Here is a 23658-nt window from a genome sequence, read left to right on the forward strand (position 1 = left end):
AGAGGCCACTGACAGCACCCACTTTCCTGAAAGAAAAGTCTAAGATGGAGAAACAGTTCATCCAATCACTCAACACAAGACTACAGAGCTCTTGGAGTCCACGTCACAGATGTGCACTGCTCCGGGGGAAGCAGTGGTCCTGTGCCCACTGTACGCTGGGGACTTATCCAGGAGCACACCCTGAGGAGGTGCATATAGCGCTGAAAGGGTTGAGGGTGACGAGAGGTCCAGACAGTACTCTACATCAAAGGGCTATTCCATAAGGTAACTGTCTCGACACTTCAGAAAAGGTCATGGTGGCAGTGGCGGTGTGGGGATGGGGCTGAGTGTAGAGAGGACAGTTCAGTAGTCAAATGCAGTGTACAACTGCATCCTGGAATAAAAAAAATCAACCATAACATATAGTTAAAAGTCAGCTGAGCAAATCCAAACATGGACTATACATGAAATGACACTATTAGTACCATCAGGGATAACAATGTTTTTCTTTCAGGTGTTGGAGGTGAACCCAGTGCTCATGCTGAGCAGGTGCCTGAGCACTGAGATGTGCCCCAGCCTTGGCAGACACTGTTTTATTTTAAAAATTTATTATTACTATTATTGTGTGCGTGCGCGCGTGTGCATGTACAAACTTTCGGGCACATGTGGAGGTCAGGGACTCTTAGGAGGTGGTTTCCACCTTCCACTATTGGTTGTAGGTTTGCCACCAAAGGCTTTTATCCACTGAAGGTCTTGCCAGGGCCCAGGTGAATATTCTTAAGATGACAATGCCAGTATAGAAAGTGTAGTACGAAGCTTCGTTCAACTTTTCAATAGCTTTTACAATCTTCAGACTGGCAGACCAAGAGAAAGAGGAGGGGAAAAAGCCACCGATATGGTGACACACACCTGTAATCCTGGCAAAGAGAAGGTAAACCAAAGAAGCTAGCCTGGTAGTCAGACCAACATTCAGGCCTTAGAAAAACAAAACAAAAACCAACCAAAAATCCAAAAAACACCAGATTTAATTCACTTTGTTATTCTTATATATAAAAACCATTATGAGGAGCTGGATGGTGGTATCACACATCTTTAATCCCAGCACTTGAGGGACAGAGGCAGGCGGATCCCTGTGACCTGAGGCCAGCCTGGTCTACATTGCGAGTTCTAGGACAGCAAAGGCTACACAGAGAAAACATCTCAAAAAACTAAACCAAACCAAACCAAAAACAACAACACAAAACCCCTTTATGGTAGCCACACCATAATATGGAGTCTGGGTCCTCTGAACAGAGACACTGGTGTGGTTTTTCAAAAAGTGGTCAATGAATTCCTGATAACGAGACTTAGTGAACACAGTCTCTTTCTAGAGGTCAGGGGTCAGGTAGCTGTAGGTCTTGGAGATGGCATTAAAGGTGGCCTTGGCAAGCTGCCCAGGGTGGTAGTGCAATCCCTGGCTGATGGGTAGCAGTCATTATCAATAACTTCTTGGGTACAGCAGAGATAATGCCAGTGTCTCTGGGTGAAGGGATGAGACACACCAACACAGAGCCACAGCGGCCTGTCAGGATTCAAGACTCTTGGAGCATGTTGAATGAATGACCAGGCACCACAAGCTAGGGCACTCATGGGTCTCCCTGACCTGTGTGGCCCCTCCACGAGGCAGGCCAGTCATCAGTGCTCATTTCATCTAGTGATGAACAGATGGCAGAGCGCAGACTCTGATCCAAGCAGGGCTATGTGTTCAAAGGTTATCAGGACCATAGAAGACCTCTACTAGCTATGCTGCCTCTTCTTGTTTTGACACAGGGTCTCACTGTGTAGCTCTGGCTGGCCTAGAACTCATGAGATCAGCCTGCCTCTGCCTCCCAACTCCCAAGATTTAAGGTGTGAACCACTCCACCCGGCCCCTGCTTCTTAAACACACAAGGAGATGTTTCACAATCAGCAGCTGAGGCTGCTTATATAACACTGCAGTAAGATACAATGCAGTTAGGCATTTCTGTATTTCAAAACCAGTTGTACAAAGTGTATAGTTTTTGTCAATTACAGTAAATAACTTTTAAAAAGGCATGCTTTCAGAATTCAGGTGCTGAGGAATACTCACATAAAACAATGTCTTATTGCACATGAAGAGGTCAAGAGTGTAATGAGGAGGAGTGGAGAGGACTTTCTGCGGCAGGCCCACACCAGCAGGACAGTCTTAGAAAAGGATGCAGTGGGGACAGAGACAAGAGACGACACAGATCTAACCGGCCAGGGATGAGATCAGATGAGTCAGTGTTTGGGGGGACAGTGATGCAATCTGGCGGAATCTGCAGAGTAGCAGAGTGGCTTGGCAGTGACTGAAGGTGGACAAGGGTCAGGGTGGAAGGATTTAAGAGTATATAGATTTGAGTGTTTTTGTGAATGAGACTCAGGACCTTGCACATGCCAGGTCCAGTACTGAGCTATACACCTAGCCCAAGCCTCTATATTTTCCACCTTAAAGATTTATTTATCTACATTCATGCAATGCCTATGGGGCTAGAAGACGGTGCTCCAGAAGGCATTTCGGATGGTTGTGAGTTGCCATGTGGGTGCTGGGAATCAAACCCCAGTCTTCTGCAAGAACATACAGTACTCCTAACTGCTAGGCATTCTCTCAAGCCTATATTCTCTCTTTCTTTCTCCCTTCCTTCCTTCCTTCCTTTTTCTTTTCTTTATTTTTGGTGGGGGAGAGTTGAGATAGGGTCTAACTGTTATCCCTAGCTGTCCTAGAATTTGCTATGTAGAGTAGACTCACCTCACACTCACAGAGATCTATATGCCCGTCTTATATCTCCCCAGTGCTGGAATTAAAGGTGTGCACTACCATGCCCGGGTCTCAAGCCTATATTCTTAAGCTCAATCAATAATGCTTGGGAATCCACAATGACAGCTACCTGCAAGACAAGATCTCTGAAAGCAGCTAGGAAAAGGCAGAAAGAAACAATGATGTAAAACTGGAAGACAAAGAGACATGTAAGAGCCCTAAGTCGGTAAAATGCAGCATCCACACAAGTAAAATTTTAACAATCTCAATCACTTGTTCCTATTATTAATTGTAATATGTGTTCCACATAAAGCCCTTTCCCTGCCCTCATGCAATTCACAGACCCACAAGGGTACACAAACTACCAAATAACTAACCATACGCTAAAGCTGACTGGTTTGAGGACAGAGCTGCTCCCACATACTTTTAGGTCTAGTTAGTGCCACAAGCTAGCCCCCTGACTAAAGCCTCAGTGGTCAGATCACCCAGCCCCTCTATGTTAGCATCCCTCATTTCCAGAAAGTTCACAAATCCCAGCCCGCCTGGAAGTTCCCTGCAGGGAGCGGAAGGTACTATCTGTGATGGGAGATGCTTACCTGTGGCTTCAATGTACTCAATGCACCTTTCAATAAAAATGGGGATGGGCTTCTCTGGAGTCACCACAGTTGTTAAGGGCACCCCAAAATAGTTACTCTCCCAGGTTGCCTTTGTGATGGATGGTCGGGGCTTGGGCTTTGGTTTCTGTGCAGGAAAGAAAGAAGGAAGCACAAAAACAAAGTGAGTATCATATGTATCTGCAAAGGTTCCAGAGAGGGACTGGCGGCTGGTAAAGTGCTGAAAAGATTTTAAGCAGGACAGACAGACCCACTTTGCTCATCTCTTTAGCAGCATTTTCTGGCCTCCAAACACCACACAAGATACTGGAAGGCTGTCACACAGTCACACCTTTAGTGAGAGTGCATTATTAGAACAAAGATGTTTATAAGAACCAGGCCAAGTTTACTCAATAAAGTAACAATATAATGGCATCCACATCCTGCACTGGGAACACACTGGAGTAAACAGGAAGTTTTCCAAACAACCTACATGATGATAGATGGTATATACTCAGAGATGGCTGATGCCTTGGAAAGACCAAACATGAGTGCAAAAAGTAGTCATTTCCTCTTTCCAGAAAAGAAACATAGCACATATACTGTTAGAGCTGACAGTCTCAAATGAGAATTCCCTTTGATACATTAGCCAAGATTAATTCCTGGTATTTTCCACATTAGGAAATGGTAAAGCCAACTAACCAAACAAAACAAATAACATGACCCAGGCCCATGCCTATAATTTCAGCCCTTGAGAGGCTGAGGCAGGACTAACAGGAGTTCCAGGCTAGCCTGGGCTACAATGTAATTCTGTCTATTCTTTCAGTCGTCATGAAGTGGCCAGCAGGGGCAGTGACAGCCATGGAGACTTTACTATGTCACCAAACAAGTCCCATATGCACTTCCTTTAAAACCTCACAACCTTTTACTTTCCTAAGAAAAAGAAGTCTCACAGGCCTAAGTGACTCAAGTAGTGACCAAAGCCATACTGTTTAACACTATAACTGACATAGTCTGCCTTAAAAATCACGTGTGCGTGCATGTGTGCGTGTGTGCGTGTGTGTGCGTGTGTGTGTCTGTGTCCCGAGACCCATTACACTTAGTATTTTTATGTTGAAGCTCATATTGGGGGGGAAAACATGCTCACCAATGGAAACTTCCCAAAGCCAAGAAAATGGGCTTAGAATGTTGACCTTTCTTAAAGTATCTAATAAAAGAAGAGGGCAACAGAATAGGGTCCAGGTAGATTAGAGTGGTGTGTCTCTAGTAATCAGGTTTCATTTCTAAGTAGCTCAGCCCAATGCAGCAGGGCAGATGGCTTCCCTTCACAATGTGCATGGACTATAAACTATTTAGGGATCTTTCCATAAAACCCATGGAAGGAGACATCCAACTGCCAGGTCACAGGTCAACCTTTCCCTTTTCTTCTGCCCATTTTCATCTATTTTATTCACTACTCCTTATAAGGGAATAAGTTACTTCCTGTTTTGTCTGAGATTCTGAGAACTTCCTGTGCAAATTAGAGGGGTGGGAGTGGGGTGTAGGAACTGGAATTAGAGAGGGTGGGAGCAAATAAAAAAAGTATACTGGGCTGCTAATTGGTAATACTCAGAAAACAACCAAAGGCAAAGAAAGTCTAACCATCAGCCTGCTATGTAATTCAATGTGGAGGTTCACGGTAGGTACCCTTCATGGCTTGGCCCTGCCAAACACATGCCCAACTCTTGAGGTAAGCAGGCACTGACTTCAGGGAAAAGCAAACTGGTGACTTATGGACAACTCTAGACTGCCCAGCAGTGTGTGATGCGTGCCTGTAACCTACACTTACATAAGCTCAAAAACGAAGCATTTAAGCTTTGCAACCAGACACTATGCACCACAGGGCAAGAGTGGCATGGCTGCTATGAGGGTTACCAATGCTCTCTGACTGCATCTGAGGCCTGCTCCACAGGAGCGGCACACATTCCAGCTGGGGACAGGACAGACACACACAGATGACAGAAGACCTATTGTTGCTTTGCTAAACAGACAAGTCATCAAATTGCCTTCTAAATATTTATATTACACCCATAGATTACTGCTTCTTCCAACTGTAGTTGGAGAAATCTGTATCAAGTAGCAGTCACTGCAGAGACTCAAAACTTGTCAAAGTGCTGAGACTAAGTAAGTGTTGAGTGAATGCCCAGCTCTAAATGGAACATTGATTATCAAACTCCACAAGGCTCAAAGGACATCTTGAAGAGGGAAACAGAGAAAATGTAAGAGCCAAAGGATGAGGAAGGATGCTGTGAAGTGCTAACTTCTGGAGAGAACATATTTCTATTATAGAGTCACAGTAGCTATAGTTATACCCAAGAACTGCACAAGATCAAACCAGCAATAATTCTAGCTTGGACAAGTACTGTGTCATCTCTGTCTACCTCCCTGACAGCACCTTGGTCATATGGTGTTATGGGCAGGACCTTTCAGCTGATGCACACTGTTGCAGCCACATAGTACTGGGTAAAGCAATGCTCTCCCTATAAATGTCTCTGCCATTTAAAAGGTCAGTTCTGGAGTGTGAATAACCAGTGACTGACCATCTGTATTAAACAAAACACTTCCATCAATCCCACCAAGTTTCTCTGTCAAAATGAAGATAAGACTATTCCTCAGTAAAACGGAAGCTTCCAAATAAAGTGTTGCTAAGGGAAAGAGTGGAAGCAAAAAGCAGGAGGTGACCCTGATTCTCCCAGTCATTACTGGGAAGCCTTCTAGCCCTAGTTGTAGAATCTAGTCCAAGTGAAACAGCATACTCCTTGAACAATGCTTAAGTGCATGCTTCCCAGTGTCCGGCTAGAGGTTTGTCTCACCTAAGTACTTTCTATGCACCAGATCCCAAGTTCCTCTCTCTCTTCGGTGGTACCAGAGAGTGAACCTAGTGCAGAGAACCCGACAGGCAAGCACTCCACCACCGCAGTCGCTTCTGGTGGATTGTAGGATGGCATGCTACAGCTGGCCATGCCCCCAGGACACCCCACTCCCACAAAAAGCATGCATACTAAGAACCTTGGGGCCACTGAGTTGGCCCAGCAGATAAAGGCACCTGCTACTAATGCTGAGGGCCTTTTTCTACTCCCAGGACCCACATGGTGAAGTAGAAAATCTATTCTCAAAAGTTGTCATCTCTATAAGCACAAGACATGCCTGAGCCTACATAGAAAACAAGGAAGAAGGAGGCGGGGGGAGAGAAGGAGGGAAAGGAAAGGGAGGAAACCCCACAAGGCAGGTCTCTGTGACTGCAGACCTTGTGCTTCATAGCACTACAGTTTGTGTAGGTTCTTGGATTAGGCATAATGAGTGAGTGGATGCTGAGAAAGGAATACAGCCACATCAACTATCTGGAGAACTTCTAAGGGTAATATACATTGGTCTACTCAAAATTTACTAGGGAATTTTTGAAAAGTGTGTGTGTGTGTGTGTGTGTGTGTGTGTGTGTGTGTGAGAGAGAGAGAGAGAGAGAGAGAGAGAGAGAGAGAGAGAGAGAGAGAGAGAGAGAGAGAGCGCGAGAGAGCGAGAGAGCGAGAGAGAGAGAGCGAGCTTGCTTTTTATTGCTGTGATAAGAGCACAAGCAGCCTGGGAGGAAAGAGCTTATACTTGGTTTACAACATCCCTATTAGAGTCCATCATTCAAAGAAGTCAGGGCGGGAACTCATGGCAAGAACCTGGATATGAGAAATGGAGCAGACACCATGGGGAAGGCTCTTCCTGTCTTCTTTACTTTCTTTTTCTTGTTTTTTTTTTTTTTTTTTTTTGAGACAGGGTCTTACTATGTAGCCCTGGCTTGCTTTGTAGACCAGGCTGGTCTCAAACTCAGAGATCCACCTGCCTCTGCTTCCAGAGTGCTGGGATTAAAGGTGTGCGCCACGATACCCTATACTGATTTATTTTCTTATGTACCTCAGGACTACCTGCCTGGGTATGGTGCTATACCCACAGTGGGCTGGGCCCTTCTACATCAATCATCAGTCAAGAAAATGCCCTTTAGACCAATATGATGGGGACGTTTTGTTTGTTGTTTGAAGACAGGGTTTCTTTACGTAGCTTTGGAGCTGTCCTGGAACTCGCTCTATAGACCAGGCTGGCCTGGAACGCAAGAGATCTGAGATCCGCCTGCCTCTGCCTCCTGAGTGCTGGGATTATAGGTGTGCGCCGCCGCCGCCCGGCAATGGGAACATTTTTTTGAATTGATAGTCCCTCTTCTCACATGACTCCATCTTGTGTCAAGTTGATTAAAAAACAAAACAAAACAACACCCCCCAAACTAACCAACCCACTGCGTGTGGCATGTGTGCCCACTGATGCCAGTGGTGTCAGATTCCTTGGAGCTGGAGTTACAGGCATCTGTGAGACATCTGATGTAGATGCTGGGCTCTGAACTCTAACCTTCTGATAGAGCATTAAGTGCTCATGACCTCTGAGACATCTCTCCAGCTCCAGACGATGATGATGGTGATGATGTTATTATTTTAAAAGACAGAATCTCGTATAGTTCAAGGTGGCCTCAATGTCCTAGATCCTTTTGCCTCTGTCTCCTCAGTACTGGTATTATAGGCATGAGGCTCTATGCCCAGCTTCTATCAGGCAGTTTCAAGCTGGAAAAAGAAGAGCCCTAAAGTAGTTATGTTCAAACAGTTGTAGATCCACCTAAGGAGCAGGCTTATTTTGTATAGCTGTGCTGCAGAGACGAGAACAGGGTAAAAGGTAAATGAGACTGCTTATCTCTTTCACCTCATAATAGTCCAAGATCAAGTTCAAGCCTCCAGTTTACGAATGTGGCAGTGGAGATAGCATTTTGAGAGTATCAATCCCCTCTGCCTGGTGACATGAATCCACACCACCTCTTCATGTGTATTCTCCTAAGCTTTAAACTCTGGATTAGAATGTCAAATACATCCTTTAGATAACTGAAGGTTCTCCAGAGCATCACAAAATTAGAAAGGAATTCTTGAACAACTATTCTAAACCTTCCTCATCAGGAAGTCAGTCTGGAATGTCATGCCAAGAGTTAGGCTGGCTTCTGATAGTACCAACACTTCTGGCATCTGAAGGGTTACTGAGTACATCTTAGCTGGAAGTGTAATGTAGCTTGCCAGATGTCTCATGTCCCCAGCGAGGCACATGTCCCTCTTTAGGGAATCACAGGGAGCACTCTCACAGCAGGTGCTCTCAACATCCATCTTCTTTTGGGGTACTCACTTAGCAAGCCAAACCGGAAAAAGCAGGAGAGGCCAAGCCCTAGAATGATCCACACATCTTTGCCTCAAGTGGGTCAAACAATACATCAGCAATTTCCTAGGAAGCTAGCTGGGTGTTGAAACCTCACAGCCATCCTGCAAGGCAAGGGAGTTAGCAGCTCCTTTTACAGCAGAGATCAGAGACCCTGCAAAGGGCTGTGAGCCACTGCAGCCAAAGCCAACACTACTTTCTCCAGGATGAAATGTCAGTGCCCCAGATGAAGGCAGGATCAACTTGAGTCACCTCCTCCTTTCCTTTTAGATAGATTCTGATAGAAAAATAACGTCTCCACGGTTCCAGACCTCTTGGTTTCTGTAAAAAACAAGCTTAAAGCTATGTGGACTAGCTCATACCCACAATCTTAGCACTTAGGAGACAGAGGCAGGATTGGCCAAGTTTGAAGCCAGCTTAGACAGTATAGTGAAAGCTTGTCTTGAAAAACAAAACAAACAAACAGCATCACTCAAGGTTTCCTCCTCCCTTTCTTGTACTCATGGCCAACACTGTGATTTTCTAATTAACAGTTATTCTCTCATGTTTCCAACAGAGCTTCAAAGGGGGCCCTTTCAATTAAATTACTCATGCTCCTGGCACTCCTCAGCTTAGAGCACCTTGATTTAGGGCAAAACAGGAAGGAACCCTGGCCTTCCCACCATCTAACCCTTCCATATGACAGGAAAGGGAAGGTGGCTGTGTCATCACACTGCAGAATGAAGGAGTCTGGCAAGTCGAGGATCTTGAGACTCAATTCTTGGCCAGTGCAGCTGAGGGAAAGGTAGAAAAGGCCGCTGGACCCAGGTGTAGCTAGTAATGCCCTGCCTGGAATCCCATGCACACTGACTGGAGCTGACCTCACCTGGGTCCTGCACAGGTATTTTGGTATAACCAGGTGGTGGAGGAGAACCAGCTGGCTTGGGAAAGCATCACAACAATTCTGTCCTTTGAAAAGAAGATCTGGCATCCCTGCTTTATTTAAGGAACAGGTGTGTGCAAGCTAAAGCAGATAGATAAAAGATGTTCTATTTTTATCACCAAAAACACACTGCAGAAGTTCTGTAGGCTTAAAATAAACTAAGAAACCAGGCATGATGGTATACATAAGCCTAGTACTCAGGAGTCTCAGGCAGGAGGACTCTGAGTTTGAGGCCAACCTGGGCTACATAGAAACTGCCTCAAAAAACACTCCAATGGCTAAATCAGTCCCTCTATGTCTATTTTGGCCTTACTTGACTAGCCATTGAAGGCAGAAACAAGAGCACCATGCTGTTCTTAGGGGGAGCAGCATAAAGAAATGGACTTAATAAGCTAGACCCTGTTTGAATGAACATACTGAATGGGCTCCCTGGTCTAAACACGTGCACATGAACAGTGAGAACTAGCAACTTTCTTGCACATGGGAGTGGCAGCTAGAAGAGCGGCCTCAAAAGCTCACTCACTCTACTGCAGTGCTAGTGAACCAGACAAGGGTTTACTTGTTTGTTTCTGAGACAAGAGTTCATGTAGCCAGACTAGCCTCCAAGTCACTATGGAGCTGAGGCTGGCCTTGAACTGACTGTCCTATCTCCACCACCCAAGTGCTGGAATTACAGACACGTACCATCATGCTCTGCTTGGAAGGTGTTTCATCTCTCTGAGCCTTAGTCACCTCGTCTCTAAGACATGAATGGGTTCTGTTTCCTGATCCAGCCAGCTGTGAGGGAGCAAGCAAGCAAGCTTCACACTCCTGCCCTACTGAGACCAAACCTGTTCCCATGCCTTTCCCACCAGGATACCTTCAAATGTGCTCCAAAATAAACTCATCTATAAAATAAGGCTGGGTTAAAAAAAAAATCATAGAAGTGAAAACATATACCTCCAGCATACTTGTGATCTGGCATTGTTTTCCCATGTCTGTGGCAATCACACTACAGACTGCACTCATAGGAAAAGATTCTGGTCTTTCCTCCTGACTCTGAATTCCACACTGTGCTTGAGAAAGCTTTCCCCCATGAACTCTCCACCTTCAATTGTCTGTCTGCTTGGTGCTCCATCCATGTTAGCTTTACATTACCAATTCCGCAGGGAACTTTTCTAGATGTCTCAGTTCAGGGAAAACTTTGTTCAATAACTACCTCCCCACCCCCACAACCCACCCCCGGTATTCAGTACCTTCTCGTCAGCTATTTAAAATACATACAAGTGTATGTTCAGAACCTATCAGCTATTTAAAATACATACAAGTGTATGTTCAGAACCTATCTCCAAGGGACATGAACTAACTACCTACAGCTAGGACACCGAAAACACCAGGCAGGAGACAAGTGCTCGCTGGGTCTCAGCACTGAACCAAACGTTGCCTTCCTAAAAGGGTGAAGGTGCTTATACACTGAAGTCAAAGTACTTCTTCAGAAGAGGTATTTGGTCTTACAGCTCACTCAGTAGGACTGCGCTCAGAAGCACACACTGAGTTTTTCTGAGCAAGTTACAAAGAGTTCTTATCATACTGCACTTGTCTGTCAAACCAACATCCCTCCCAGGGGTGTGGGCAGTCCAACTCCCCAGCTGGTTTTCATTCACACTAGAAACCTTAACTCCGTTCTAGGCCTCACAAAACGAGAGCTGTGTCCACACAAAGCCACAACAACCAGCCAATTCACTGAATCCAATGAAATAAGCCAATTCACTGGGGGACACAAACTGTCAAACTGGTTACTTGGTGCCTTATAGACCAAACAATGCGTGATTCAAACAGTTCACTTTTCAATAGGTTGTCTTGTCATGTGGCAGCTACAGTAAGTGAAAGATTTTCTTTATCACTGTTTTTTTGTCTTTTTATTAAACACCAGAGTAAGACCATATCTGACAGAAGGGTAAATAGCCAATAATGTCTAGCCTTTAAATAGTGGTCAAACACAGCAAATTTCAGCAAACTGAATGAGCCTCAAGGGCACAATTGTGGAACAAGGCCCTGCGGCCTGCTTTTTGGCTTTAAAATAAGAGCTGCTGGTCCCGATCTCATCTTTGCAAATGCACAGCCTTGGGAGACAGAGACATGAGCAGCAGCAGCTTTAGACAAAGCTCTATTCACAGCCGCCCAAGAGCAATCTTGGAGTTTCAATTTCATTCAGCTGAGTGCGGAAGGCTCCCACCGAGGGTGGGCTGCTGAATAGTTCCGTTGGGAAAAGGACCCAAGAAGGAGCGATGGCTTTACAGTCTGTACTTTCATTAGAAGAGATGAAAGCATCCCTCTCTCTGACTCTAGTTCTATAGTAAGGTACTAATCTAGCAAATTAGCAAGTGTACTGAGTGGTTTTTTTTCTTCTCTTTTTTTCTCCTCACCACATTGGTACCCAGAGCAGAGCTTCTCTTCATTAAGGTGGTTGCCAGGGCAGGCACAGAGCAAGCATCTGAATCACTGTGGGTTAAACCTTGCACCAGAGAGGAAGTGGTGTGGTCAGGAGGCCCACAGCAGTCTCCTCCCTAGAACAGTGCCATGTTCCACCTGCTGCTGGGGCATGTCATCTTATGTCATGCCTCATCCCTCCTCCAGGTCTAGTTCCATGGTGAAAACAGCCCAAACTTCTGGCCTACAATACCCATCCCTCTGAGGACATGTTCCCTCTTACAGAAGGAACCAGAGGAGGGATATCATGTGCTCAAGGACCAAATGAGAAAGCAGGGAATTGGGATCTGACACTAGGACCTCATTCTCAGGGCCTAAGCAGTTAATATCAACCCACATTCTACCAAGCCATCTTAACATGAGCTCTGCCCACAGGCCATCCCTGGCAGACAGATGATCTCTTCAAAGCCACTGTATAGATCTGGCTGCCCTATCTGGGTGCTATGGCCTGGGCCAAAAAGGGAGGGGGGGCACTGCCTCTGTAGGAGGGTCTGAGTTGTTTTCTGTGACCAGCTGAAGTCCAGATTGCCCCCCACCATACTTCAAATAAATGCTGTACTGCTTTGTCATGCCAATAAAAAATCAAAGGAACCCCCCACAGAGGGTGGCTTGCACTCTCCGCCCTGATAGTATCTTGCTCTTCCAGTAAAACAAGTGTCAGCCTGCGTCCCCAGTGGCAGCAGTCCTAACAGTCCTTGTTCTGTGGCAAAGGCTTTCATCTTCTTTGCAAGGATGACAAAGCAGCCCTGCTCATTCCAAAGCACCACTCTCCAAGTCAGGGAAACACAATGCCAGCTTCTACCCATTTTTCCCTAAGGATACTCTTAAAATGACTGCTGGCACACCATGGTCCTTGGTCCAGAGGAATCATTTCCATCTGATTTGGAGAGGTGAATAACTCAAGACAGGCTGGAAGGCTGGTACTTCTCGCCTGCTGATCTAGCAGCTGGGGACATGTTTGGTCCCCAGCAGGGATACAGCTCAGGATGCAGAAACTAACTGTTTCTGCTGAGTAAAGCCTTTGCCACAATGATATCTAGAAATCATGTCTTGTTTGACAATTAAAACAAAATTTCTTATTTTGATTGTTTTGAGAAAGGTTCCAGGCTGGCCTTAGGTTTGGTAGGATCCTCCTGTCTCTACCTCTTGGCTGGGATTATAGATGTGCACCACCACACTTTTTTTTTTGGTGGGGGGAGGGGTTTCAAGACAGGGTTTCTCTGTGTAACAGTCCTGGCTGTCCTGAACTCACTCTGTTGACCAGGACTGTCTTTGGCATACTTGGTTTTATGTGGTACTGGGACTGGAACCCAGTGCTTACCAAAAGCTTGGCACACTCTACCAATTGAGCTACATCCCCAGTCTGGGAATGTTTCAAAGCATCGTTTGCAGTATTAAAAATATTGCAAGAAATCAGAAAAAGACTTATAATTCAGTGTGCTATTATGCCACCTTCCTAATTCCCAGGTGTGCAAACACCCCCACAAATCAGAAGATTGTCAGCATTCACATAAGCTGTTCCGGTAACAGTTTTTACCAGGAGTGGAGGTGGAAGGAAGCCAAATGTTCAAAAGTGCTCAGATTCGGTATCATCAAACCGAAGAAGTTGAGGAACACAGGGAGGTTGGTTAGCTTCCTAAACAAGAATGATTTTCACTGGGTCTTCCCTCCAAGTTTTGAAAAACAAAATCTAAAGGGCAGACATGGACCCCGAGTAGACAGCAAGCTGTGCAAGAACTAAATTAAATGGGAAGAATGTAGTGACCTGAGACAGGCGCCCAAAACCCATACAACATGGTTCTGCCCTTTCTGATACTGCACACAGACAAAAAGGCTGTGGAAGCCCTGGCTAGTAGTGACCGAGGAGCACGCTGCATGTCCAAGGTCACAATGTTGTCATGCTCTTCCACCTCCCGGGGCCCTGGGCTCCCACAGTGGCCTCTATGCTGCCCTCATTACTCCAGATCACACTCCAGATACTTTTGATATGGTGTGTCTTCTAAGCATTCATTTTTTTGGCGACTTCCCTCTCCAAGGTCCTTGTAAAGCCTCACAGAAGTGACTGGTCTCTGCTGTTGCCTGGCAGGGAGGGAATGAGCACCATCCCGTGTATAATGCTGACCATAGGTTATTATACCTCTGTCAGAGTCTCACCAAGATGTCATTCTCTGTACAGTGCTTCCCTACTACAAATGGCGGGGGGTGGCGGGGGTGTGTGTGTAAGTGGTTGGTACTTTCTCTCTCAAAGCCCAGGCCTAAGAGGACAGGGAACTGCCTCTAGCTCTCTCTGCCTTGCAAACACCAAGCTGTAGTCTACAGTAAAAAAAGACATTTCATCTGCTACTGACATGTAAAACACTACTAGTAACTTCTTTCCCTTGTTGGTCCCTGAAGTTCAGAGACTCAGTAATGGAAGAATTGATTGCAGACGGATGAAGTAAGGGGCATGTATAAAGTCTCCTTTTACAAATATGGATAAACTCCATGCTGAATTCTTTTTTAAAAGGCATTTCAGCTCTTGCACAGATTTGTGTGTGCAGAGAACCATCTAGTCCTCACTAATGTAAAATGCAACACCCTTTTGTGACCAGCATGGGAAAGCAGCATTTGAGAGCCATACAGATGATGTATGTTCAGGCCAAGGGGTGCAAATCTGCAATCTTCAAGGGAGGAAAGAGTATCCGTAATATCACTGGCTTGGCCACTTGTCAAGACATTTAAGAGCTCTACATCACCTGCTCATTTGGGTAATGACTGTTCAAGGCAAAGGCAAATCCAGGATACCTATCCTAGGTGCTAACCACATGAGACCAGCCAGCAGTAGTAGATATCTAATGCACAGGCTGACTCTTATCGCAAGGCCAAAGAATAGATGCATTCTCATGCTTATGTGCTTTCACATCCAGTGTTTTATTAAAAACCATGTTGTCCCTGAATAGCTGTCATTAACCAAATCACTAAGACGCTGTGCAAACCCCTACTGAGTCATCCTAAACTGGGTCTTACCTTGGTGTTCCTCCTTAGACTTCGAAGGATATTCCTCCTCCTGGGGTCCTCATCTGTTTCATATGGAATGACAGCATTGTCCCCTTTATAACCCTGGGATGCCTGATCCTCCTCTTTCTTCCGAATGGGTCCCAGCTCATCATCACTCCCCACACTAAAGCTGGTGCGGTAACTAGCAAAGCGCCCCAGCCGGCTGCATCTCGTCCTGTACAGCACAGGCTTACTCACGGCTGATACCTTGCGGCCTCGCTCTAGAGAACTCGTGTCCATTTCACTGTCAGAACCATTGCCACTACCATTAGACTGGGCTTTGTTGATGTTCCGAATGGTTATGATCTTGCCCTGGGTGCTGTCGTGGGGCACAGAGTATATGTTTTCTTCCTCATTCCTTGGCTTGACCACAGCATCCATTGGCTCTGCGTAGTCAGAAGGATCAAACCCGTCCTGAGGCAGCCAGGGGCTAGAAGACACAGACTTCCTCTGTCCCTCCCGATGGCCTTGGTCTAGGTAGGAGAGATCTTTTGTGATCTCAAAATGGACAGGAGGCTTTGGTTTGACTGGTGGAGGTACTTTGTTGTTCAGTTTACTCTCAAAATTGCTCATTATGAAAGACAGCCCATCATTTCCCTCCAGCTCCATAGAGAACTTGGAATGGTCTTTGGACAGGGAGGGCAATGTTGCATCTTCCCGAAACAGGTGGTATGATGGAGGCTCCACGTCTTCCTCTGAATCCTGTAAGTTTGAGTTGCAGAGCGGTGACCCGGCCCTGGGGGAGTTGAACACTTCTTCAGTGGTGCTGCAGGCCTCAGCAACATTATCATACATGTGTGTGGCCTCGATTATGTTCTTTTTCTCCACCACGTCTTTAAAAAAGGGGTGAAAGATCTCAAGTTTATGCTGGGGCTGGCTACAAGGGATGCTTGTGAACCTCCCATCAATTTCTTGTGCAATTTCCTCCCCCTCTGTCAGCTGCTCTCGACTTAAGTCATTGTCCAGGACATCTATAGCGCCATCAGTGAGTGCAACAAGCTGGATGGGGATAATATCCTGCACTTCACAAAGAAAGGCACGTAACATTGCCAAGGAGGCCTTACGTTTGGCTGAATAAAAAACAATGTACCCATGAACCAACCGGCTCTTTCGGATGCTGAACGAGGAATGGTATGAAAGAACAGATAGCTCAATGCGCTTCTTGTGTAGTCCAATTGGAAGTTCAAGTAAAACAGAGTTGCTGCTCCCACAGTGGGAAGATTTACAGGTTTGGGACTGCAGGACAGGAGAGAGTATGTCATCTGCACTAAAGGGATCGCCACACATCAGACACATGACAATTCGAAGGTCCACATCAGCCAAGTCTTTGATACTAGCAGTGGAGCTCACCAGGTTTAAGTTGCGCTTAGAATCCAGGAGTCCCTTCAGAACCTGACTGATCTGCTTCTCATTAATATTGCGCCCGTAACCAATGCCAGCAGAAGCAGGATCAAGAAAGACACACTGCAGTTTGCTAGCAATCTGCTGGCCTTGTTGTATTAAGCTGTGCAGAGTCTCTCCACTTGTGTCCCCTCTCTTGTTCACTAAAATTAAGGTCAAGGGGAGGTGAACTAAGTGATTATCCCGCCTTCCCAGTGTGGACTCTCTGCTCTTCTCTATACTCTCCACCACATAGGACAGCGACTCCTTTGAATTGTAAAGGCAGAGGCAGCCATGGGGTTGGAAGGTTGGTGTCTGGAAAGAGTTCACAGGAAGCCTGACATTCCCCTCTATTGGCCTCAGGGAAAGCTCATACATCTTACCATCTATCACATATTTGTCATCATTTGTACAAAGAGCTCGAATTTCATTGGCCAACTCTCGGGCAAGGCCATCTTTGCCTAAGATAACCAAATTGATCCTATCAATATTGGGGTCAGACAGAGAGTTCTTCTGATTCCTATCAGATGGTCGGATAAAGCGAGAACTAATCAAGTGCTCTATCTTAGCATCTACACAAGCTGGGCAGCTAGGGCATGTCTCCTTCGTGGGGTGGTACACAAAATGAATGTGCTTCAGAATGAGGGCATCACGCTCTGCCTGGAGCTTTTGCAATGCTTTAAATCTCTGCTCTTCCCCCAAAACATCCTGGATGACACCCATCTTTTCCTTGCTGGGTTTGGCATCCAGCTCCAACTCATAAAACAATTCTGAGTACTCTAAAAGTAACTCCTGGAACTCTTCCTTTGCTCGGTCTATAATCTGTTTTTGGTGTTTGCCATAGATGTCCATGTACACTGATTCTTCCAGCCACTGGTAAAAGTCTTCATTCATAATAAAACTACGAGCTTCTTCCCAAGGTTTCCCGGGAGTTATGAAAGGAGAGGTCTCCAGGTTTTCTTTGAATGCCTTTCGCATCTCAGCTCTCTTCCTCTCATTCCTCAGCTTCTCCAAGTGGGTCTCATACAGCTGCTCAGCAGGGACAGTATCCATCAAGTCAAAGGGAATCCGCTCATTTTCCATGTTGTCAATGTGGCTGGTGGCGTCCCATGGTGTCTCTTCAAGTACAACAAACCACTTTAAGAACTCTGGCTTGGTCTCTAAGAGTTTTTTGGCTTTAATGCAGCTCAGGTGGTCTACTTCATCTAGATTAGGTATGAGGGCTTCAAAAGCCAGCGGCAGGGCTGCCAGGTAGAGTTTTCTCCGGCGCTCAATATGCTCATGCTTGAGGCGGTGGATGTGCTGCAGGAAGAGCTTCTTGGCCTTCTGTGTCCCTTCCAGGTAGACATAGTCCTGGTACTCAGGGGAGGCCTGCATCTTTCGGCTGACATTCAGCCAGTTCTCATTGTGATTTTTCACAATTCGGCTCACCAACCACTCATATTTGTCCTTTGCTGTAGCTATTTGCTGACTCTGCTGCTTGAGGGCTTCGAAGTAAGGAATGATTTTTGTCTTCCCTCGACTCTTATCAATGAGTTGCACTAAAGTACTGAAAGCCAAGTCCACATTCACATTGGATCTTGCTGAGGTCTCTACAACCTGGAGGTTCTTTTTGCTTAAGGCAAAAGTATGTGCATCTCTAATGTACCGCTCAACACCCTCATCACACTTAGTCAGGACTACCACTATGGGCTTTTTTGTTTTTGCAAGCTGATTGTAGAGATTGGAGACGAACTTGAGCTGGTCATCGAAGTTCCTGTTCATGCCCCTGCTAACATCAATGCCCAGAAGGAAACCGTCAACCAGCAGCTTTCCATCTGGCATCTGTTTCTGCTCAAAGTCCTGTTCCAGCCCCAGCTGGTCAGTGCAAAAATACATGAGTTTTTCAGCTGATGCGAGCTTGGTGGCCGCAGCTCTCTTGATGTAGGGCTGCAGTGCCGTGCTTCGATGAGGTTGAAAAGTCTGATCATCAATGAACTCAGTCTGCTCCACAATGTGCATCTTACATTCCACGCAGTCCTCCAGGGAGCGGCTAACTTCTCCCCAGTAGAGAAAGTGGTCATTATTGACCACCCGCCCACCAAAGTCACTGGTGCTGAGAACAGAAGTGTGGTCCAGGTGAAAATCATCTGCACTTGGGCGCACAAAACGATTACATAGACAAGACTTCCCAATGCCGCACTGGCCTTTCTCCTTCTCAGTCCCGGACAATCCCACCACGCTGATGTTGTAGGTGGGGATTCGAACATCTTGCTTTCTTGCCATCATCATCTTCGAAACATCCTGCCACAATCAGCTACTTCCAAGATCAGATTAGTGTTCTGCAGTAGGGTGAGAAGACTTCTCAGCAGTGCTGGTGGAGCCTCGCTGCCCAAGCAGCACAAGTGTCAGGTCCCATAGTGTTCTAAACCAGCATGATGTCAGTTCTTACTTCTTCTCATCGCCAAATAGCCAACATGTCTGCCTAGATGGAGGGGGGAAAAGAAAAACCATCACCATCCAAACTCTAGTTTAACCATTAAATTACAATAAAAGTGTTTTTTAACCTAACAAATATTTAGTAAACCTAATGTGCCAGGCCTTATGCAGGGTGAGTGATTAAGGCTGACATCTGAGTTGTTGAGACAGTTCAGAGGGTAAAGGTGTTTGCTGTGTAAGCCTGACAACCCAGGTTCAATTCCTGGATCCCAATGAGAAAGGGGAAAACCAATTCCCCAAAGTTGTCCTCTGACTTCCACACACGCTGTGGCACATGCATGCCTATACAGGAGGAGGTATACAGATACACCGTACACAATGATAATGATAATAATAATAATAAAAAAGGCTAATATCAATGTGTTTTCAAACAGGATAGTCTAAACCAAGACAGGAAGATATAAATAAGGAGAGTGTAAAACACTAATGTGACAAGTGAGGGCTCTGTAGGAAACATGGCTAACTCCAAGGCAGGGTGGATACAAGAAATGTCTTTTGTTTTGTTTTGTTTTTGAGACAGTTTTCCTGTGTAGCTCTGGTTATCTTGGACTTGAAACTCAGAGATCCACCTGTCTCTGTCTCCCAAGTGCTGAGAATAAAGACATGCCTGACTGATCCAGAAATGCCTTGTACAAATAAAAATAATGGGACATTCCACAAGGGCAATGGTGTCATCCTGAAGGGGCTCCCATGAGTAAGGTCTAGGATTATGTGAGAACCAAAAAAAAAAAAAAAAAAAAGTATACACACACACACACACACACACACACACACACACACTAATGAATTACATCTTACTGCAAAAAATATGAACTAAAGCCCAAACAATTGAATCAGACAAGCGTCATGATGTTGACAGGTAATTCAAGTGTCTCTTAAGACTGCCTATTAATTATCAGGAAGAAAAAAGCCCTCAATAGTAATTATAGGGGAGAAAGCAGATAACACCTTCACTCGGTAATCAAAATTCACATCATCAATGTGGTACGGAAGCACTTAGGAGACTGAGGCGGGAAAAGCACTAGTGCAGGAGTAGCCTTGGCTACAGAGAAAGAATGGGGAGGAGGGAAGAGAAAGGAGGAAGGAAAGAGCAAAGCTTCCAGGGAAGACTCATAATACTGCTTTCAAAATTTACTACAAAGCTACAACAGTCAAAACAGTCCTGCAGTGATATGAAGATAAATAAAGACCAATGGGGGAAAACCAAAACAAAGCTCACTGCTAAATCATCATATATATCACTGAATGACTTTTTTTTTGGGGGGGGGGTGGTTTGAGACAGGATCTCACTTAAGTAGCCCTGAAACTCACTATGTAAACCAGACTGGCCTCAAACTCAGAGAGATCTACCTGCCTCTGTCACTATGCCTGGCTGGCTAAATGACTTTTGACAAGGCTGTTGAAACCATTCATTGGGAAAGAATATACTTTTTAACAGTTGATGCTGGGGAAAGTGAATCTTCACACAGGAAAGGACGGAAGTAGGTCTTTATCTACATCATATACACACCCTAGAGCTGAGGATGTGACTCAGATGTTAGAGTGCTTATCTAGCATGTGATAGGCACTAAGTTCAATTAAAAAAAAAAAAAAAAAAACTCTAGCAGTGTGGTGGTGGTGGTGCACACTTTAAATCCCTTAAGCACTTGGGAAGTAAGAGGCAGGCAAATTTCTGTGAATCCAAGGTCAACTTAGTCCACATATCGAGTTTCAGGGTACCAAGACTACACAGTAAGACCCTGTCTCAAAAACACCCAACCAACCAACTAAACAAACAACTCTAAATGGATCAAAACTAAAACTACAAAATGTAGAAGAAAACCTAGGGCAAAAGACCCCCATGAGCATTGGTGGGTGGTGTATAGATGAGAGCTGGCCACCAAGCCTGTCGAAGATGTAACCCCATCAAGCAGATACTCTGACTGTACATGCATACTGCAAGCACATAAGCACATCTACACATGCACATACATACATACAGTCAATTCTAAAAACGATTTATAACAGTAGACTGTTTCTATCTTAAGAGTTGTCAGAACAAGAAAGTGTAATGCTGGTTGCCATGGCTGAGGGAAGGAGTGAACAAGGACCCTGCATTCACACAAAAAATGAAGTCACAGGGATGAGATAGTAATGGTAAAATATTATGAATATTTTAACACTTATGAACTGTGTACTAAAAATGGCTAATTTTGTGTTACATGCCATTTACACAATAAAATTAATTGGGTTGAGGGGATATAGATCAGTGATATAAAGAACACTTGACTAGGAATAAATCAGAAAAAATTAATACAAGTGTTTATGAAGTGGATGGCTACCCTGAGATAAAGTATCCCTACTTTTAGAGAAGTTATACTACAGTACTTTGGAGGGAAAGAGCCAAAGCGAATGTAAATGTTCAGAAAACAGCTGTCTGAAGAAGAGTGAGAATTGCTGAAGGGACTGTAGCCGCCTCAGTAGAGTGCTTGCTTAGCATGAACAAAATCCTGGGCTTGACCCTCATCCCATAAACCGGAAGTGGGAGTGCCTGCCGTAATCCTAACACTTGAGAGGTACAGACAGACAGAAGACCTGGCTATGCAAGGCCATGGACAAAGCTGTGTGTCGTATGAGAACCTTTCAAAATAAAACAAGCAAAACCATTGCAAATGAATAAAATGTTAACAGGTAAATCTGGATTAAAGTATGGGTGCAGGCTAGTTTTATGTCAGCTTGACACAAGCTAGAGTTATCTAAAAGGAGGAAACTTCAATTGAAAAAAATGCCTCCATGAAGATTTGGCTGTCTGTCCTTTTCTTAATTAGTAATTGATGGGGGAGGGCCCAGCCTACTGTGGGTGGTGCCATCCCTGGGATGGTGGTCCTGGATTCGTTAAGAAAGCTAGCCAGCAAGCAGCACTTCTCCAAGGCCTCTGTGTCAGCTCCTGCCTCCAGGTTCCCGCCCTTCTTGAGTTCCTGCCCTCACTGCTTTTGAAGATGAACTGTTCTATGGAATGGTGAGAGTGAAATACACCCTTTCCTCCTCAAGTTGCTTTTGGTCATGGTGTTTCATCACAGCAACAGTGACCCTAACTAAGACAGCATATATGATACTCCTTTGTGTTGTTTTTACTGTTATCAACGACAAATTCTCAGGAGTATGAAAACATGCAGTGTAAATTTTCAAGTGTGTCCATCTGTGACACTTAGGAAGGAACAATTCCTGCAGTGGCTACAAAGGACGTGCAAGGCTCTTGAAAGACAGCCTTCTAGACTGACACAGCTCCATCCCAGGTGATCACTGCAGAGCGGGTCAGACAAAGGGAGTGGACTCTACAAGGACTGCTTCCTCAACAGGCAAAAAGGTCAGCCTCGTTGGGGGAACCAGCAAGAATACAGAGGGCACGGAGAGAAGATGGGCCGGACACAGGGGCTAGGCTGAGCCACTTAGAATAATGCAATCTCTTTCTTCCCCTCTCCCTCTCTCTGGTTTTTCGAGACAGGGTTTCTCTGTGAAGCCCTGGCTGTGTTGGAATTTACTCTGTAGATCAAGCTGTCCACAAACTCAGAGATCCGCCCATCTTTGCCTCCAGAGTGCTGGGATTGATGACGTGTGCCACCATCATGTGGCTACTAGTCTTTCACTGGCCAGGACAGGAAGAGGTAACACAGGATGAGGGAGGAATTATAAGGACCTAAAGTTTTAACCATTTCAGTCATTAACAAGCTGTTATCTTGGTGTCACACAGTCTTCAGCAACCTTTCAGCTGAAGTAAGTAAATAAACTGCCCTTGGCTACTTCTGCACACACGGGCCTCTCTGGCACCTACTATTCTGTGGCATGGACATTCACTTGCAAACTAAAGTGTAACTGTGTGACTGCCAACTCTGCAGCCAAGCAAACAGTCTCCTGAGACTACCTAAAATAGCAAGCAGACCAATTTTCTTTTGAATCTCATTTACATCTGGTAGGAAGCTGATATTCCTATAAACTTTATGCTTTTAAAAAAAAAAAAGATTTATTTTATTTATTATGTACACAGTGTTCTTCCTGCATGTGTCTTTGAAGGCCAGAAGAGGGCGCCAGATCTCACTAGACATGGTTGTGAGCCACCATGTGGGTGCTGGGAATTGAACTCAGGATCTCTGGAAGAGCAGTCACTGCTCTTAACCACTGAGCCATCTCTTCAGCCCCAACTTCATGCTTTCGTGTGTCTTACAGAAATGTCAAGAAATCAGATCCTTAAACTTTTTAAAGATTATTGGTTGTTTTTCCCCCCCCTGGTGTTTTGAGACAGGGTTTCTCAGTGTAATAATTCTGGCTGTACTGGGATTCAATTCGTAGACCACGCTATCCTCGAACTCACAGAGATCCCCCTGCCTCTGCCTCCTGAGTGCTGGGATTACAGGCGTGCGCCACCACCACCCGGCTAGAGTATGAGTGTTTTGTCTACATGTATGTATGTGCACCTTGTACATGCCTGATGCCCATGGAGGTCAAGAAGAGTGTTGGAGTCCCTCCAAAATGGAGTTATGGATGTTTGTGAGCCATTATGTGGGTGCTGGAGGGAAAAAACTCAGGTTACCTGCAAGAGCAACAAGTGCTCTTAACTGTTGGGTCATTTCTCTTGACCAGTGGTTCTCAACCTGTGGGTCATGACTCTTGGGGGTGGGGGTCAAATGACCCTTTCACAGGGGTTACCTAAGACCATCCCAAAAACACAGATACTTTCATTATTATTCATAACAGTAGCAAAA

General features: G+C 45.3%; 1 protein-coding gene across 1 annotated transcript in view; it reads right to left on the minus strand.

The window, feature by feature from the left end:
- Arhgap35 (Rho GTPase activating protein 35) overlaps positions 1-23658 on the minus strand; it is a 109255-nt gene that overhangs the window by 37728 nt on the left and 47869 nt on the right. Inside the window, exons 2-3 of the mRNA XM_036180194.1 lie at positions 15032-18905; positions 3370-3514 (exon numbers count right to left, since the gene is read on the minus strand). Coding sequence (XP_036036087.1) covers positions 3370-3514; positions 15032-18712 — 3826 coding nt within the window. The 5' untranslated portion in view covers positions 18713-18905. The remainder of the gene's footprint in view (positions 1-3369; positions 3515-15031; positions 18906-23658) is intronic.

This window comes from Onychomys torridus, chromosome 1 (genome assembly GCF_903995425.1).
Source record: "Onychomys torridus chromosome 1, mOncTor1.1, whole genome shotgun sequence".
NCBI classification, from domain to species: domain Eukaryota; kingdom Metazoa; phylum Chordata; class Mammalia; order Rodentia; family Cricetidae; genus Onychomys; species Onychomys torridus.